General features: G+C 37.9%; 1 protein-coding gene across 3 annotated transcripts in view; it reads right to left on the reverse strand.

Moving 5' to 3' along the window:
- Positions 1–17,138, reverse strand: part of VPS8 (VPS8 subunit of CORVET complex) — a 347,729-nt gene that overhangs the window by 308,272 nt on the left and 22,319 nt on the right. For 2 of the 3 annotated variants that reach the window (XM_075317599.1, XM_075317597.1), the window contains exons 3-7: positions 15,126–15,194; positions 1,622–1,749; positions 1,412–1,505; positions 1,288–1,320; positions 1,158–1,212 (exon numbers count right to left, since the gene is read on the reverse strand). In XM_075317599.1, coding sequence (XP_075173714.1) covers positions 1,158–1,212; positions 1,288–1,320; positions 1,412–1,505; positions 1,622–1,749; positions 15,126–15,194 — 379 coding nt within the window. The remainder of the gene's footprint in view (positions 1–1,157; positions 1,213–1,287; positions 1,321–1,411; positions 1,506–1,621; positions 1,750–15,125; positions 15,195–17,138) is intronic. The other variant, XM_075317598.1, reaches the window with a different exon arrangement.

Raw genomic sequence — 17,138 nt, forward strand, 5'->3', positions numbered from 1 at the left:
AGTTGATGTTGTGAACGGGTTCTTCTTCACCAAAGAAAGTATGCGGCGATCATCCACCACTGTTGTCATCCGTGGATGCCCAGGCCTTTTTGAGTTCCCAAGCTCACCAGTCAATTCCTTTTTTCTCAGAATGTACCCGACTGTTGATTTTGCTACTCCAAGCATGTCTGCTATCTCTCTGATGGATTTTTTCTTTTTTTTCAGCCTCAGGATGTTCTGCTTCACCTCAATTGAGAGTTCCTTAGACCGCATGTTGTCTGGTCACAGCAACAGCTTCCAAATGCAAAACCACACACCTGTAATCAACCCCAGACCTTTTAACTACTTCATTGATTACAGGTTAACGAGGGAGACGCCTTCAGAGTTAATTGCAGCCCTTAGAGTCCCTTGTCCAATTACTTTTGGTCCCTTGAAAAAGAGGAGGCTATGCATTACAGAGCTATGATTCCTAAACCCTTTCTCCGATTTGGATGTGAAATCTCTCATATTGCAGCTGGGAGTGTGCACTTTCAGCCCATATTATATATATAATTGTATTTCTGAACATGTTTTTGTAAACAGCTAAAATAACAAAACTTGTGTCACTGTCCAAATATTTCTGGACCTAACTGTATCTATCTTCTATTCACTCCTGTATTTGGCTGAAAAAACGTCATCAATAACGTGTGACTTTAGGTTTAGGCTCATTCAGATATGAGTTTTTCACATACACGCTGTGTTTTTCATGGGTAGCACTCGTACATATGATAGTCTACAAGGCTGTCAAATATCTGTGAATTGTTTTGGGCGGAGCGGTCTATGAAAAATCATGGCGACACGTCCAATATTGATCCTAGTGTCTTATCAAACTCGACAACAAAAATCCATGAACCCATAAAAAAAAAAACAAACAAACAAAAAAACGGACATCATTCCGACACCATCTGATCATTTTTCATGGACTGATAGATAGGAGCTGGCAGAGAAAAACTGATCAAAAACACTGGTAAAACTCACACTGTTTTCTCATACAAGAAAACCACTGATGTGCATGAGACTTTATGGAGAATTTTTTATAGAAAAAAATCAAAACAATGGTATAATTCAACTGTGTTACCAACACATGGTGTGAATTGTGTCCAACAATTACAAAAATATTTTGACCCTACAGAACTTACCAAATATTAAAGCCAGTCCATGAGAAGTACCGACTGCAATCAGATTAGAAACAGCCTAAAAAATAAAAATAAAATGTAAAAGTGGGGTTCATCATATCATTGTATGATAGATATACAGAAAAATACTTACTATTGCGGTGGGCAAACCGGCGTCTACTTTATCCTGAAATGGGAAAAATGTTTCATTATTTTTTCATTCTTTTTTCCAACCATCTGTATTACTCAACAGGTCTACAGCTTTTCTTTATACTTACCGTAGCAGACACTATCTGGGCCGAGATACCCTTGAGTAGCGTATGGCGCATTACTGATCCATGGCGGGAAAAGGCGTCAGGTAGCTTCTTTTTCCTGACATAATAAGTAATGAATGCTATTAAATCTTGTGTATTTAGGAACAACCTGTTCATTTGTGTACTATTGTGACAGCGTAAGATTTGTAAGAATTAACAGTCTTGTAGGTGTACCTTTTGTGGGCCCGATCACCGCTGTCGGAGCTGGCCAGTGATGAGGTGTCACAGGAGTGGGTGTCAATTGTCTCTATGTTTAGAAGAGCCGGATCCTCCGGTATAAAAGGTTCATCCTCATCATCTGTCTGCAGAGAAAAAGATCAGATCCAGAAAAAAATTCCAGCAAAAAACCCCACACATTTATTAAAATCTTTCAGAACTGGTGAAAATAAACTAAAGTAATCAAAATTGTGATGAAACAAGTTTTCACCACAAAGCACAATACAATACTGATGTCTGCTGATTTATAGGCTTCTAATTCCCTATATCATCAACATGTATAAAGCTGCTATCGGTGATAAAAAATAAATCAAATTAATTTTTTGAGCAGAAATGCATCTAGCTGCTCTAAGGTATTGAAAATACTTGCATTATGGCTGTAATAGCAAAAATAAAGAAATCCCCAAGGTACAAGTCATACAACCAGTCACTATATAGAGATAGTGCCATGGCCAAAAGTGTTGGCACCGTTGAAATTGTTCCATAAAATGAAGTATTTCTCACAGAAAATTATTACTATTACACCTGTTTTGTTATAATAATAATTTTATTCATTTATATAGCGCTATTAATTCCACAGCGCTTTACATACATTGGCAACACTGTTCCCATTGGGGCTCACAATCTGGAGTCCCTATCAGTATGTCTTTGGAGTGTGGGAGGAAATCGGAGAACCCGGAGGAAACCCACGAAAACACGGGGAGAACATACAAACTCCTTGCAGATAGTGTCCTTGGTGGGATTTGAACCCAGGACCCCAGCGCTGTAAGACTGCAGTGCTAACCACTGAGCCACCGTGCCGCCCATATATACACCTTTTATTTCCTTTGTGTGTATTGGAACAGCACAAAAAAAAACACTGAAAAAAAATAATTTCACACAAAATTTGAACAATTGGCCAGACAAAATTGTTGGCACCCTCAACTTAATATTTGGATACATACAATTTGGAATAAAGTACTGAAATCAATCACTTCCAGTAACCATCAATAAGCTTCTTACACCTCTCACCTGGAATTTTGGACTCTTCTTTTGTAAGCTGCTCCGGGTCTTTCATATTTGAAGGTGACTTCTCCCAACAGCAATTTTAAAATCTGTACACAAGTGTTCAATGGGATTCAGATCTTTACTCATTGCTGCCACTTCAGAGCTCTCCAGTGCTTTGTTTCCATCCATTTCTGAGGGCTTATTGAAGTATGTCTGTGGTTATTGTTTTTGCTGGAATTGTCAATGTTTGAAGACCAATGACCTAGGACACAAACCCAGGTTTCTGACACTGGGCACTACATTGCGACAATCCTTTGGTAATCTTAAGATTTCATGATGCCTTAAGGTCCAGTCACACATAACGAGATCGTTACTACGTCACAGTTTCCGGATCGTTGTTACATCGTTGGTGAGATCGTTGGTGAGATGTCACACAGTCATTTTCCCAACGACTTTAGTAACAATACAGCGACCTGTATAACGATCTCGTTGGTCGTTGGGACCCTGTCGCACAGCAGCTATGTAACGATTCCGACCTCGAATAGGGGCGTAGTTTTTGACGCTGTAAGCCACGTTGCCATGTATATGCGTCACCGTTTCCACACCACTCCGCTCAGATTGGTGGCCAATACTGCGTTCTGATTAGGCGGCCAGCCTAGAAGGCAACTTTGTATCGCTTCATCCTTTATCCCTTTTTGAGCCTTGCTTTGAGGATAGAACCTGCGACTCCACCCGGATTCACTTGTACTTTGTTCCCAGTTCCTTGCTTGCTTTTCGGATCAAAGCTGCATCTGCACTTGGAGTTATCCCTCCTTCATTCCTGAGTGTTTGCTTTGAGGATCGAAGCTGCAATTCCACCAGGATTACCTGTTCTTCACTGATAGACCTCAAAGCAAGGCTCAAAAAGGAACAAAGCATGCAGCGATACCCAATCAGAACGCAGTACTGTTCTCAGCGCTAACCAATCGGTGCAGAGGGGGCGCAGAAAAGGTGACACAACTACACGCCTATGTGTCACAATTTTAAGTTCTCATCTAGGTCGTTAACGAGATCGTTGGTAAATGTCAAACATACAGTGGAGTCCTGCCCAGCAGGACTCCAACGAGCCAAAAATTGCCCAGGACATCCAGCAATGACTAACGATCTCACAGCAGGGGGCGAATCATTGGTAGGTGTCAAACATAACGAGATCACTGGTGAAGTCGTTGTTTCGCGTAGCAACAATGTCATTAGCGATCTGGTTATGTGTGAAGTGGCCTTTACACACAATCAAGTCACCAAGTGCCAGAGGCAGCAAAACAACCACAACAGATCTTTGAATCTCCTCCATATATGACTGTAGGTATTGTGTTCTTTTGTTTGTAGGCCTCATTCCGTTTTCAGTAAACAGTAGAATGATGTGCCTTACCAAAAAGCTCCATCTTGGTCTCATCTGTCCACAAGACGCTTTCCCAGATGGATTTTGGCTTACCTGCATTCATATTAGCAAACTGTAGTCTAGCTGTTTTATGTCTCTGTGTCAGCAGTGAGGCCCCCCTGCATCGCCTGCCATAGTGTTTAATGTCATTCAAATGTTGATGGCAATGTAGATAATAGTGATGAAACCGGTCTTTGAGCGCTATTGATGGATCAGATTCTAAATGTTCTTTTGAAGATTAGGCTTTATTGTTAAAAGATAAAGATAAAGCTCTTGTTATCACTTCACAACGCGTTTCAGCAAGATCCCCTTGCTTTCCTCAGGTGTAACAAGAGCTAATACACATAAAATTTATAGGTGAACAACCCCTTGAGTGGGGCTTATGGGTGTGACATACATACAGATAATTAAACCCATAATTGTTAAAAAGGATTCTTTTGAATAATTTGTTTTAGAAAGATTATTTTTAAAATATTTTTAAAATATTTTTAAAAGGGAAGTCGGATAAATTTGTAATACATTTCTTAATAAAATATCTAAACATGATAAAATGAATAAAACCGTAAAACAATTATGTCTATTAGAAAACACGGTTTACACAAGCTTCTTATAAATATATATATAAAAAAAATATAATAAAAATATAAAAAATATATATATATATATATATGTATTATAATAAAATTTTATTCAACCCTATTTTGCCCTTTATTCTATGCACACACAATACATATGTATATATGCACATATACGCTCACGGTTCTATGTGTCCCCCTATATGTATGCATACACATACATCTACCCATACACGCCAACCCTTAACTAGCTTTTTCTTTAGGTATATCCTCCTATTATTTTATTTTCTGAATTATGTAGTCATTATAAATATGATCATTGTTTGGCAACATTATCTAACATTATATTGTGGCCTTCCGGAGCTAATGTACCCAATTTAAAGATCCAATAGCTCTCCTTTTTAATGAGCTTATTCAATGCCCTTGGATCTTTATTATCAATAGAATCTATTATTGTAAGTTTCATTTTTGGGTCCCTATTGTGTACATTGTTATAATGTCTTGATACACTGTGTAAAAGGTATCCATTTTTTATATTGTGCCGATGTTTGTTCAACCTTGCATGTAATTCTTGAATGGTTCTTCCTACGTATTGGATACCGCAGGGGCACTCCAATAAGTAGACTACATATGTGGAGTGGCAATCATACCTTTGTTTTATTGTAAAGGTTTCCCCTGTTGTTTTTGACATATAGGTTTTTTCTCCCTTAGTGATTACCTTGCAGCATAAACATTTCGGTGTATAGCATGGGAAGCATCCCCATTGATTTGGGTTGCTCATCCCAACAGCTATGGATTTTTGAATCATATTACTTGGTGCAATTAGATTGCCCAGGTTCCTATTTTTCTTATATATAATAATAGGTCTATCTGGTATATGATCTATTAATATAGGGTCACTTTTTAATATGAACCAATATTTTTTAATTAGCTTTTCAATATAGGTTCTTGGTTGACAAAATGTAGTAACAAGACTCCATTTGGGCAGTTTGGTTTTTTCTTCCTTATTTCTGTCATTCACTATCTTGGGTTGTACACATATTTTCTGAGTCAGAGGATTTGTTTTTTTGTACGCATCCTGTATTAATTTTTTGGGGTATCCTTTTTCCAAAAATCTTTGTTTCAGTATTTTACATTCATTCATATAGTCTATGTCTATCGTACAGTTTTTTCTGATTCTTCTATACTGCCCATATGGTATATTTTTGACCCATCTCGGTAGGTGTCCACTATTGTATTTTAGATAACTATTTACATCTACTGGTTTGAAATGTGTAGATGTAGTAATTATTCCATTTTCATTTAAATTTATCTGTAAGTCTAGGAATTGGATAGTCTTGGTGGAATATGTGGCTGTAAGCGTTAGGCCCCATTCGTTTCTATTGATGTCCTCTATAAATTCTGTGATTTCTTCTATTGGGCCTTTCCATATAATGAAGAGGTCATCAATGAAACGACGGTAATGTGCTATATGTTTTTTAAAAATGGAATTCATGATGTAGACGGACTCGAATGCACCCATGAATAGATTGGCGTAGCTTGGTGCGAATCGCGTCCCCATCGCACATCCCCTGATCTGCTGGTAATAGGCACCCTCAAAGGTGAATACATTGTTCTCTAAAATAAATTTTATTGCTTTTAGAAGGAAATTCCTTTGGTCTGTTGAGATTTCCATATCATTTAGTAGTGCCTTTTCAATGGCTGATAGACCCCTGGTGTGTGTAATGTTATTATATAGTGAACATACGTCCATTGTGAGGAGTACACTGTTCCCCAATGGGGGTAGGGCTAATACTTCCCTAATTAATTGGGTTGAGTCTCTTAAATAGGATTCTAACTTAATCACATAATCTTGTAGAAATAAATCTACATAGTGGGATAGGTTACTGGTTATTGAATTAACCCCTGAAATAATTGGGCGTCCTGGTGGGTTAATCGGGTTCTTATGTATCTTTGGTAGATAATAGAAATAAGGTGTTGAGTATTTTGTAATATCCAAGAATTTTTTCTCTTTTTTATTTAGTATTCCTTTTTGTGAGGCTTCTTTTATAATCACATTATATTCCTCATAGATTTGAGGTGACGGATCTTTGTCTAGGGGTGTATAATAATCATTATCACTAAGAATCTTTTTTCCTTCATCTACATACCATGTTCTATTCATTACTACTACCCCTCCCCCTTTATCTGCTCTTTTTATAATGATATTTTTATTTTCTCGTAAGGTTGTAATAGCCCTTTGTTCTTCTTTAGTGAGGTTCTTTTTTGTTATTGTATTATTGAAGGATCTGATATCCTTCAATATTAATTGTTGAAATGTCTCGATCTGAGATCCTTTATGGTGTAGCGGATAAAAATTACTCCCTGAGTTTTTTGGAGCAACATGTTTATTATTCATTTCTATTTTTGTTTCATTGCTATCCTGTTTTGTTACAGGTAGCTGTTCTAATTTCCCTTTTTCCTCAATTAAGAAGTGTCTTTGGATGGTAATTTTTTTAAAAAATTCATTTAAATCAAGATAAAGTGAAAATGTGTCCAATCCTGCTGTTGGGCTGAAGGATAGGCCATGACTTAAGAGGGATTTTTCCCCATCTGATAAAATATGGTTGGAAATGTTGAAAATCCCAGTTGTATTTATAGTTTTATTATTATTTTTATTATTAATTTTATTTCTATTTTTTGATTCATTTATTTCAGTTGTTTCTGTTTGGCTTTTTTGGTTTTTTACTAATCCATTTGATGATTTAAATTCATCTCTGTTATGTGTGCTTGGTTGTCTCTTTAGTTCATCTATTGAATTTTTGTTTTTTTCTGAGTGGTTTTCTGAATGTTCATTATTTCTTCCCTGGTTACGTCTAGTTCCTCCTCTGCATCCTCTCCTTCTCTTTTTCTCTTGAAGTGTTGTCCTGGGGCTACCCGAAAATAATGAGTAATTTTCATATTATTTATATTATTTGGTTTATTCTGACTCCTTTCACTTGGGGGGCTGATCGGTTTTTCTATTTTAGGGGGGGAGGTATCTGGTTGTAGGAGGTTATGTGATTCATTATCTCCGTGTATTATCTACTGGATAATGTAATACCAACAGAATTTAAATTTAATCAGAAACCACCCTTCCCTAATGATAATAATTTCACAATTAAATGGGAAAAATATTTGCAAGAATGTTCACAAGGGCTTATTAAAATCACTATAGGACAAAATAATTTAGAAATTGAAAACGCACTAAAGAAACTGAACACACTAAAATTAACATTAGACCTATACTCTCTGTCATATGATTACAAAGAAATAGACCTTATATTAAAAATTGCATTGAACAAATATGAAGAAGAATTAATAAAGAAAAAAGCTATAAAATACTTAAAAGACAGATATGAAAATAATAAGGAAAATAATAAGGATAGTGAAACTATGGAAATTGACAATAATCCAGAAATTAATAGTGATCCCATCACTTTAAATACCGATATAAAAAGTTTAAAAGGAAAAACTAATAGAGAACTAAATAAAGAAAAAATTAATAAGAATAAAAATAAAAGTACCAAAAATATAAAAAATATAGAAATCAATAGTTGTTTAACATCGGAAAAACAGAGGAACTACTATGAAATTCACAAATCCAAATTAAAAAATGGCAGAATAAATAGTAAAAGGTGCGATACCCCCACCATGGAACAACCACATTTCCAAGTTACTGACATAATATCTAATCACAGCAGCCCCATGAAACGCAATGGGACTACATCTACAAAAAAGGATGAAATCCCGCCAATATCATCTATTATAATGGAAAGGATTAACGATGACAGGGATGAAATCCTCAATACAAAAATAGCTAGAGTACAAAATAGTGACGATATAAATAAATCTAATGAAGAAGGAGAGAACAGTATTCAGTTACTCGATCTGTCTCTATTCACAATACACGGAGATAATGAATCACATAACCTCCTACAACCAGATACCTCCCCCCCTAAAATAGAAAAACCGATCAGCCCCCCAAGTGAAAGGAGTCAGAATAAACCAAATAATATAAATAATATGAAAATTACTCATTATTTTCGGGTAGCCCCAGGACAACACTTTAAGAGAAAAAGAGAAGGAGAGGATGCAGAGGAGGAACTAGACGTAACCAGGGAAGAAATAATGAACATTCAGAAAACCACTCAGAAAAAAACAAAAATTCAATAGATGAACTAAAGAGACAACCAAGCACACATAACAGAGATGAATTTAAATCATCAAATGGATTAGTAAAAAACCAAAAAAGCCAAACAGAAACAACTGAAATAAATGAATCAAAAAATAGAAATAAAATTAATAATAAAAATAATAATAAAACTATAAATACAACTGGGATTTTCAACATTTCCAACCATATTTTATCAGATGGGGAAAAATCCCTCTTAAGTCATGGCCTATCCTTCAGCCCAACAGCAGGATTGGACACATTTTCACTTTATCTTGATTTAAATGAATTTTTTAAAAAAATTACCATCCAAAGACACTTCTTAATTGAGGAAAAAGGGAAATTAGAACAGCTACCTGTAACAAAACAGGATAGCAATGAAACAAAAATAGAAATGAATAATAAACATGTTGCTCCAAAAAACTCAGGGAGTAATTTTTATCCGCTACACCATAAAGGATCTCAGATCGAGACATTTCAACAATTAATATTGAAGGATATCAGATCCTTCAATAATACAATAACAAAAAAGAACCTCACTAAAGAAGAACAAAGGGCTATTACAACCTTACGAGAAAATAAAAATATCATTATAAAAAGAGCAGATAAAGGGGGAGGGGTAGTAGTAATGAATAGAACATGGTATGTAGATGAAGGAAAAAAGATTCTTAGTGATAATGATTATTATACACCCCTAGACAAAGATCCGTCACCTCAAATCTATGAGGAATATAATGTGATTATAAAAGAAGCCTCACAAAAAGGAATACTAAATAAAAAAGAGAAAAAATTCTTGGATATTACAAAATACTCAACACCTTATTTCTATTATCTACCAAAGATACATAAGAACCCGATTAACCCACCAGGACGCCCAATTATTTCAGGGGTTAATTCAATAACCAGTAACCTATCCCACTATGTAGATTTATTTCTACAAGATTATGTGATTAAGTTAGAATCCTATTTAAGAGACTCAACCCAATTAATTAGGGAAGTATTAGCCCTACCCCCATTGGGGAACAGTGTACTCCTCACAATGGACGTATGTTCACTATATAATAACATTACACACACCAGGGGTCTATCAGCCATTGAAAAGGCACTACTAAATGATATGGAAATCTCAACAGACCAAAGGAATTTCCTTCTAAAAGCAATAAAATTTATTTTAGAGAACAATGTATTCACCTTTGAGGGTGCCTATTACCAACAGATCAGGGGATGTGCGATGGGGACGCGATTCGCACCAAGCTACGCCAATCTATTCATGGGTGCATTCGAGTCCGTCTACATCATGAATTCCATTTTTAAAAAACATATAGCACATTACCGTCGTTTCATTGATGACCTCTTCATTATATGGAAAGGCCCAATAGAAGAAATCACAGAATTTATAGAGGACATCAATAGAAACGAATGGGGCCTAACGCTTACAGCCACATATTCCACCAAGACTATCCAATTCCTAGACTTACAGATAAATTTAAATGAAAATGGAATAATTACTACATCTACACATTTCAAACCAGTAGATGTAAATAGTTATCTAAAATACAATAGTGGACACCTACCGAGATGGGTCAAAAATATACCATATGGGCAGTATAGAAGAATCAGAAAAAACTGTACGATAGACATAGACTATATGAATGAATGTAAAATACTGAAACAAAGATTTTTGGAAAAAGGATACCCCAAAAAATTAATACAGGATGCGTACAAAAAAACAAATCCTCTGACTCAGAAAATATGTGTACAACCCAAGATAGTGAATGACAGAAATAAGGAAGAAAAAACCAAACTGCCCAAATGGAGTCTTGTTACTACATTTTGTCAACCAAGAACCTATATTGAAAAGCTAATTAAAAAATATTGGTTCATATTAAAAAGTGACCCTATATTAATAGATCATATACCAGATAGACCTATTATTATATATAAGAAAAATAGGAACCTGGGCAATCTAATTGCACCAAGTAATATGATTCAAAAATCCATAGCTGTTGGGATGAGCAACCCAAATCAATGGGGATGCTTCCCATGCTATACACCGAAATGTTTATGCTGCAAGGTAATCACTAAGGGAGAAAAAACCTATATGTCAAAAACAACAGGGGAAACCTTTACAATAAAACAAAGGTATGATTGCCACTCCACATATGTAGTCTACTTATTGGAGTGCCCCTGCGGTATCCAATACGTAGGAAGAACCATTCAAGAATTACATGCAAGGTTGAACAAACATCGGCACAATATAAAAAATGGATACCTTTTACACAGTGTATCAAGACATTATAACAATGTACACAATAGGGACCCAAAAATGAAACTTACAATAATAGATTCTATTGATAATAAAGATCCAAGGGCATTGAATAAGCTCATTAAAAAGGAGAGCTATTGGATCTTTAAATTGGGTACATTAGCTCCGGAAGGCCACAATATAATGTTAGATAATGTTGCCAAACAATGATCATATTTATAATGACTACATAATTCAGAAAATAAAATAATAGGAGGATATACATAAAGAAAAAGCTAGTTAAGGGTTGGCGTGTATGGGTAGATGTATGTGTATGCATACATATAGGGGGACACATAGAACCGTGAGCGTATATGTGCATATATACATATGTATTGTGTGTGCATAGAATAAAGGGCAAAATAGGGTTGAATAAAATTTTATTATAATACATATATATATATATATATTTTTTATATTTTTATTATATTTTTTTTATATATATATTTATAAGAAGCTTGTGTAAACCGTGTTTTCTAATAGACATAATTGTTTTACGGTTTTATTCATTTTATCATGTTTAGATATTTTATTAAGAAATGTATTACAAATTTATCCGACTTCCCTTTTAAAAATATTTTAAAAATATTTTAAAAATAATCTTTCTAAAACAAATTATTCAAAAGAATCCTTTTTAACAATTATGGGTTTAATTATCTGTATGTATGTCACACCCATAAGCCCCACTCAAGGGGTTGTTCACCTATAAATTTTATGTGTATTAGCTCTTGTTACACCTGAGGAAAGCAAGGGGATCTTGCTGAAACGCGTTGTGAAGTGATAACAAGAGCTTTATCTTTATCTTTTAACAATAAAGCCTAATCTTCAAAAGAACATTTAGAATCTGATCCATCAATAGCGCTCAAAGACCGGTTTCATCACTATTATCTACATTGCCTACTCCTGAAGGGGAATCCGGCAAAGAGCTGCTGAGGATCACAGAATCTATCAGTTCACTTTGATTTATCCAGCGGGAGGACGGAGAGCCGACCTGAAAGCTCCAGGATCAAAGGAGTCGGTGAACCAGGAGCCATCAGCGGCAAACCTCCAGCTCCATCCAGCCAAAAGGATCGGATAACACCAGTTACCACAGCCCCTCAAATCCAGAGGAATTACACGCTCATCACCGAGGTTGTGCGAGGGCGCACAACCAAAGCAGGTGAGCAGCTTCTAACTACATTAATCTAACACTAATACATCGGGTGCTCTTAGATTGCGCTATTGATTTATTTTACAGTATTCAAATGTTGATGGATAGTTTGCACTGACACGATGCACCCTGAGACTGCAGGACAGCTTGAATTTCTTTGGAACTTGATTGGAGCTGCTTATCCACCATTGGGACTAACCTGTTTTGTAATCTTTCATCAATTTTCTCTGCCGTCCATATCCAGGGAGATTAGCTACAGAACCATGTGTTGTAAACGTCTCAATTATTTTGCACACCATGGCAAAGGAACATCAAGATCTCTGGAGATGGACATGTAACCTTGAGATTGTTGATATCATTCAACAATTTTGATTCTCAAGTCCTCAGACTTCTCTTTTCCTCTTTGTTTTCCATGCTTAGTGTGGCGTACACAAACACACAATACAAACATGGAATCAACTTCTCCCCTTTTTATCTGGTTTCAGGTGTAATTATCATATTGCCACCGGTGAGTTTGAATGGACACCACATGCTAGATACAAAGTTGTTTACCCACAATTTCGGAAAGCTGCAAACAATTTTGTCCTACCCATTTTGGGCGTTGTGTGTGAAATTATGTCCAGTTTGCCTTTTTGTCTCTGTTTTGTTTTTTGTTTTTTTATTTCCGCTGTTCCAATACACAGGAAATAAACATATGTATAACAAAACATGTAATTGCAATAATTTTCTGGGAGAAATAACTTCATCTTCTGGAACAATTTCAAGGGTGCCAACACTTTCTGCCATGACTGTATATTATGATATACCTTAAATATTGTGATATAATAAGTGATATCTCCACTTGTCATGTGTGGTCTGTATAGACATAAGTCCTGCAGCAGATTAAGGAAAGGCAAGTGCAGTTACAGGCGTCAAATTAGAGGTCATAGGATGTTCTGAAATGTCCCTTCAAAGCATAGCAGACACAAAATTGTGTTACCACAGGAGTAGGGAGTCGGCTGTTAGACACAGCCAGACTCTCCATGGAGAGGAAGAAAGGGTTTATCACAGTCTCTCTCTTTCCCAGCTCTGAAGAAATGCTGTGTACACAGCATATAAAGTGATGACAATGCTTCATCCTACTGACTCAGCGGTGATGAGATTACTGGGGGGAGGAACTGATAGGTACAAGAAGAAGCAGCTAGCTATGCTATGTAGCCAGAAGGCTGAAATTCCCCTGTAACTGAGACTAATATATCTGTCCCAGTAACAAGGGAAATCAGATTGTTCAAAAAATGTATTTACCGTATTTTTCGCTTTAAAAGACGCACCTGATTATAAGACGCACCCCCAAATTTGGTGAAGGAATAGAGAATTTTTTAATAAATGGGGTCCGTCTTATAATGCCAGTGTCCGTCTAACAAATAATATAGGGTATATGTCCCTCATAGCCCCCTCATCCTAAAATTAGCCACCTTAATCTGGATATGGCCACCTTATATTGAACACGTCCCCCAGTAAGGCCCACAGGCCCACTGTTTGCAGGCCCACAGGCCCACTGTTTGCAGGCCCACAGGCCCACTGTTTGCAGGCCCACAGGCCCACTGTTTGCAGGCCCACTGTTTGCAGGCCCACAGGCCCACTGTTTGCAGGCCCACAAGCCCACTGTTAGATATCGCCCCCATGTTGCTGCTTTTAGTAAAATAAACTCCTGCAGCAGTGTCCTGTCTCGTGTCTCCCTCCTCGGGGTTGAGCTCCTCCAGTGTCTCCTGCACTTCCTACTTCCTGGTTCTAGTGCCAGTCATGTGATCGGGACAGCAGAGAGAGATATCTGTGTGCAAGATCACAGCAGCAGGAGGGAGACCGGGCAGACACGCTGGAGGAGGTGAGTAAAGAGTTTATTATTTTACTATGGGCAGCAGCATGGGGGCCATAGCTAACACAGGGGGAGGGGGCATGTGCGATCAAAGGTAAGCACAGGCAGATAATATGTGCAGCTCCCCCAGCCCATCGCCGCGGTGCAGTTTCAGCACCATGGTGGTGGACAGCGGCTGTGCATATTATATGAGCGGGTGCAGGAGATCAAAGGCTGCCGCCCGCAGCTTCACAAGCCTCTACCATCCTCCCCAGCACCGTTCCAGAGCGGCCTCCACCTCCCCTGGACCTGCAGTATATAATCTGTATATTCGGTTTATAAGACGCACCCCCTACTTTCCCCCAAAATTTGGGGGAACAAAAGTGCGTCTTATAAAGCGAAAAATACGGTAAACTGTTGACCTGCCCACCAAAGGTCTTTAATGACTTTTTGGGGGGAACAATGTCTAATATAAATAAATAAAAATAAAAAAACACTGCTAATCCAAATGATCCACATTGAAAAAAAAAATACAAAAGAATAATTGTTACAGAAAGAGGAACAAATTTTTAAAAAAATTTTAGTTATCCCTTGTGGTTATCAAAATTAATGATAAGAAGAATGTGTAAAAAAACATTTTGATATCAGCAGAAAAAAAAATAAAAATATAACATATGAAAATACTACAAATTAGGCCCCACAAGTTATGAAAAAAAAATTACAAAAATGATTTGGAAAAAAAAAATGTGCCTGCTCAGGAATGGCGCAGTCTTGAACTGGTTAAACAAAACTCACAATCATGTAATGAAAAAAAAAAAGACACAAAAATCTGAAAATAAAAACAGCCAAAAAGAAAATAAAATGATTCTGTATCTTGTTTATCTTGTAAACAAAAAGCTTGGAAACATTCCACAGTAAAGGGGCTTGTTCTGGTGAAATACGACCCCTAGATGGATCCGAAGGACAGAATTTGGGCTACAGTATAACTATGATGAAACTTACCTCATTCAGGATGCTTTCTAAGGTTGGGGGGGTGTCAACTTGGGGGATATCAAATTCCTTGTCATCAATCTAATGGTAAAAGACAAATTAAAATTATGGGGTATAAAAAATAACGGTCAAAAATGTACTTTATAAGGTGAAAGGGATTTTCTGAGAATAAATCATTTAGTGCCCCATTGCTATATTCGGTTATCCCCATCAGTCCCGTGTATACGTTAGAGATCGCAAGCTCAACCATGGCTCCATCCAAATGGTGGGCACAGGACCTCCGCTCTCGAGATCAGGGGGCATCACAGCTCTAAGGCTCCCAGCAGTCAGACATTTATCACATGTGCTGAAAACAGGTGAGAAGTGTAGATTTGGGGGGAAAAAAAAAATCATTTTAGGCTATGTGCACCCAACATCTTTTAAACTCAGGCGAACTCGCCGAGGTCTCGAAGCAGAAGCAGCTTCAGGAAACGCCGGCATTTTTTTACAGAAGTGCCTTTTGTGTCGATTGTTTGGTTGTTTCCTGAGCATTTTACAGACTGTTTTATTCAAGCGTTTTTACCATGGCTTTTGTGACATCTTTTTTACTGTGACTTTGTTTGTTTTTTCGCTCGACTAATGAAACCGCTAAAGTTTTTTTTTAAACAAAGACAAATGCAAAACTCTCCAAAAGGGCGTCTTTAGAGTTTTCCCGTTGGCTTGTACTTTAAGTACAGAGTGTCTTTTGTAGCCCAGCATTTCCGACAACGTTCCTTGATTACCTGCCTCAAAAGGCTCAGAGCAAGGCACCAGAACGGGGCGCCATAGACTTTCAGCAGCCAGTCACGGCTCACACTGCACACCGCAAGACCAGGAACGCTGATGAGCAGTGACATTCCTGTCATCTCGTCTCATCAGAATCCCAGGTCTCATGGTGTGCAGCTTGAGCCGTGACTATGCTATTGCTCACAGCCAATGGAACTTTTTTCTGATGCCTAGATCAGAGCCTTGTTCTGAGGCCCCATAGCCTTTGATCTAGGTAATCAATGAACATTGTGGGACCTGCTGGACTACATTGGACCAACATTGGAACTTAGATTTCTAATCAACTGGTGAACGACGAACAGTGTCTTGTTCTTGTTTCTCTTTTTTATATCTTTCTGTTTTCCAATTGTGCACTATGTTGAATTCCATGGACTATAGCAGAATCCTTAGGCTATGTGCACACTAGGCCGTTTTACCCGCGGATTTGCCGCGGAAATTTCTTGAGAAATGTCTGCAATCTATGTGCAGACATTTCCCAGAAAATCCTATGTGAAAAAAAAATAGCTGTGCGCACACTGCAAATTTTTCTCAAGAAATTTCCTTGAGAAGAATTTCTTGAGAAAATTTCTTGAGAAAATGAGCATGTCAATTCTTTTCCGCAGGTACCTGCGGAGTACCCCCGGAATTTTACTCCATTCACTGTAATGTAATCGCGAAATTCCGGGGGTATACCGCAGGTAGCAAATGATGTGCGGTATACCCCCGGTATAGCCGCGATTTACCTGCGGTAATGCTCATCGCTGCCTGCGGTTTTGCAGGAAGCAATGTCATTATGCCAGGAAGAAGAAGCGGAGCAGAGTAAACAAACACGTCACACTCCCTGGACGCCGCACAGAAGCACTTCCGTGCGACCTCCAGGTGCCCGTGCAGTCTGTGTCCCGCTCCGGCCCCGCCGCTGCCTGCCCTGCAGCGTGTCAGTGTGTGCCCGTAGTGTCAGCAGCCTGTCACGCAGCAGCGCAGGCAGACACTGACACAGGCAGACACTGACACCCTGCAGTGCTGGCAGCCGCAGGGATGACGATCGCTGCTGTCAGGAGGTGAGATCATTACCTGCTGTGACGATCTCCTGCCTCCTGACGTCACCGTGGTCACTGCTGTCTATGCCCGTCTCGCGAGCAGCCCGGGCCTGTCACTAGCGGTAACGTCACGGGCTCTCGCGATACTTCTGACAACGCGACGGGCAGAGAAGTCAGTGACAGCGCTGACGTCAGCAGTACAGGA

The sequence above is a fragment of the Anomaloglossus baeobatrachus genome, chromosome 7 (genome assembly GCF_048569485.1).
Source record: "Anomaloglossus baeobatrachus isolate aAnoBae1 chromosome 7, aAnoBae1.hap1, whole genome shotgun sequence".
NCBI lineage: Eukaryota > Metazoa > Chordata > Amphibia > Anura > Aromobatidae > Anomaloglossus > Anomaloglossus baeobatrachus.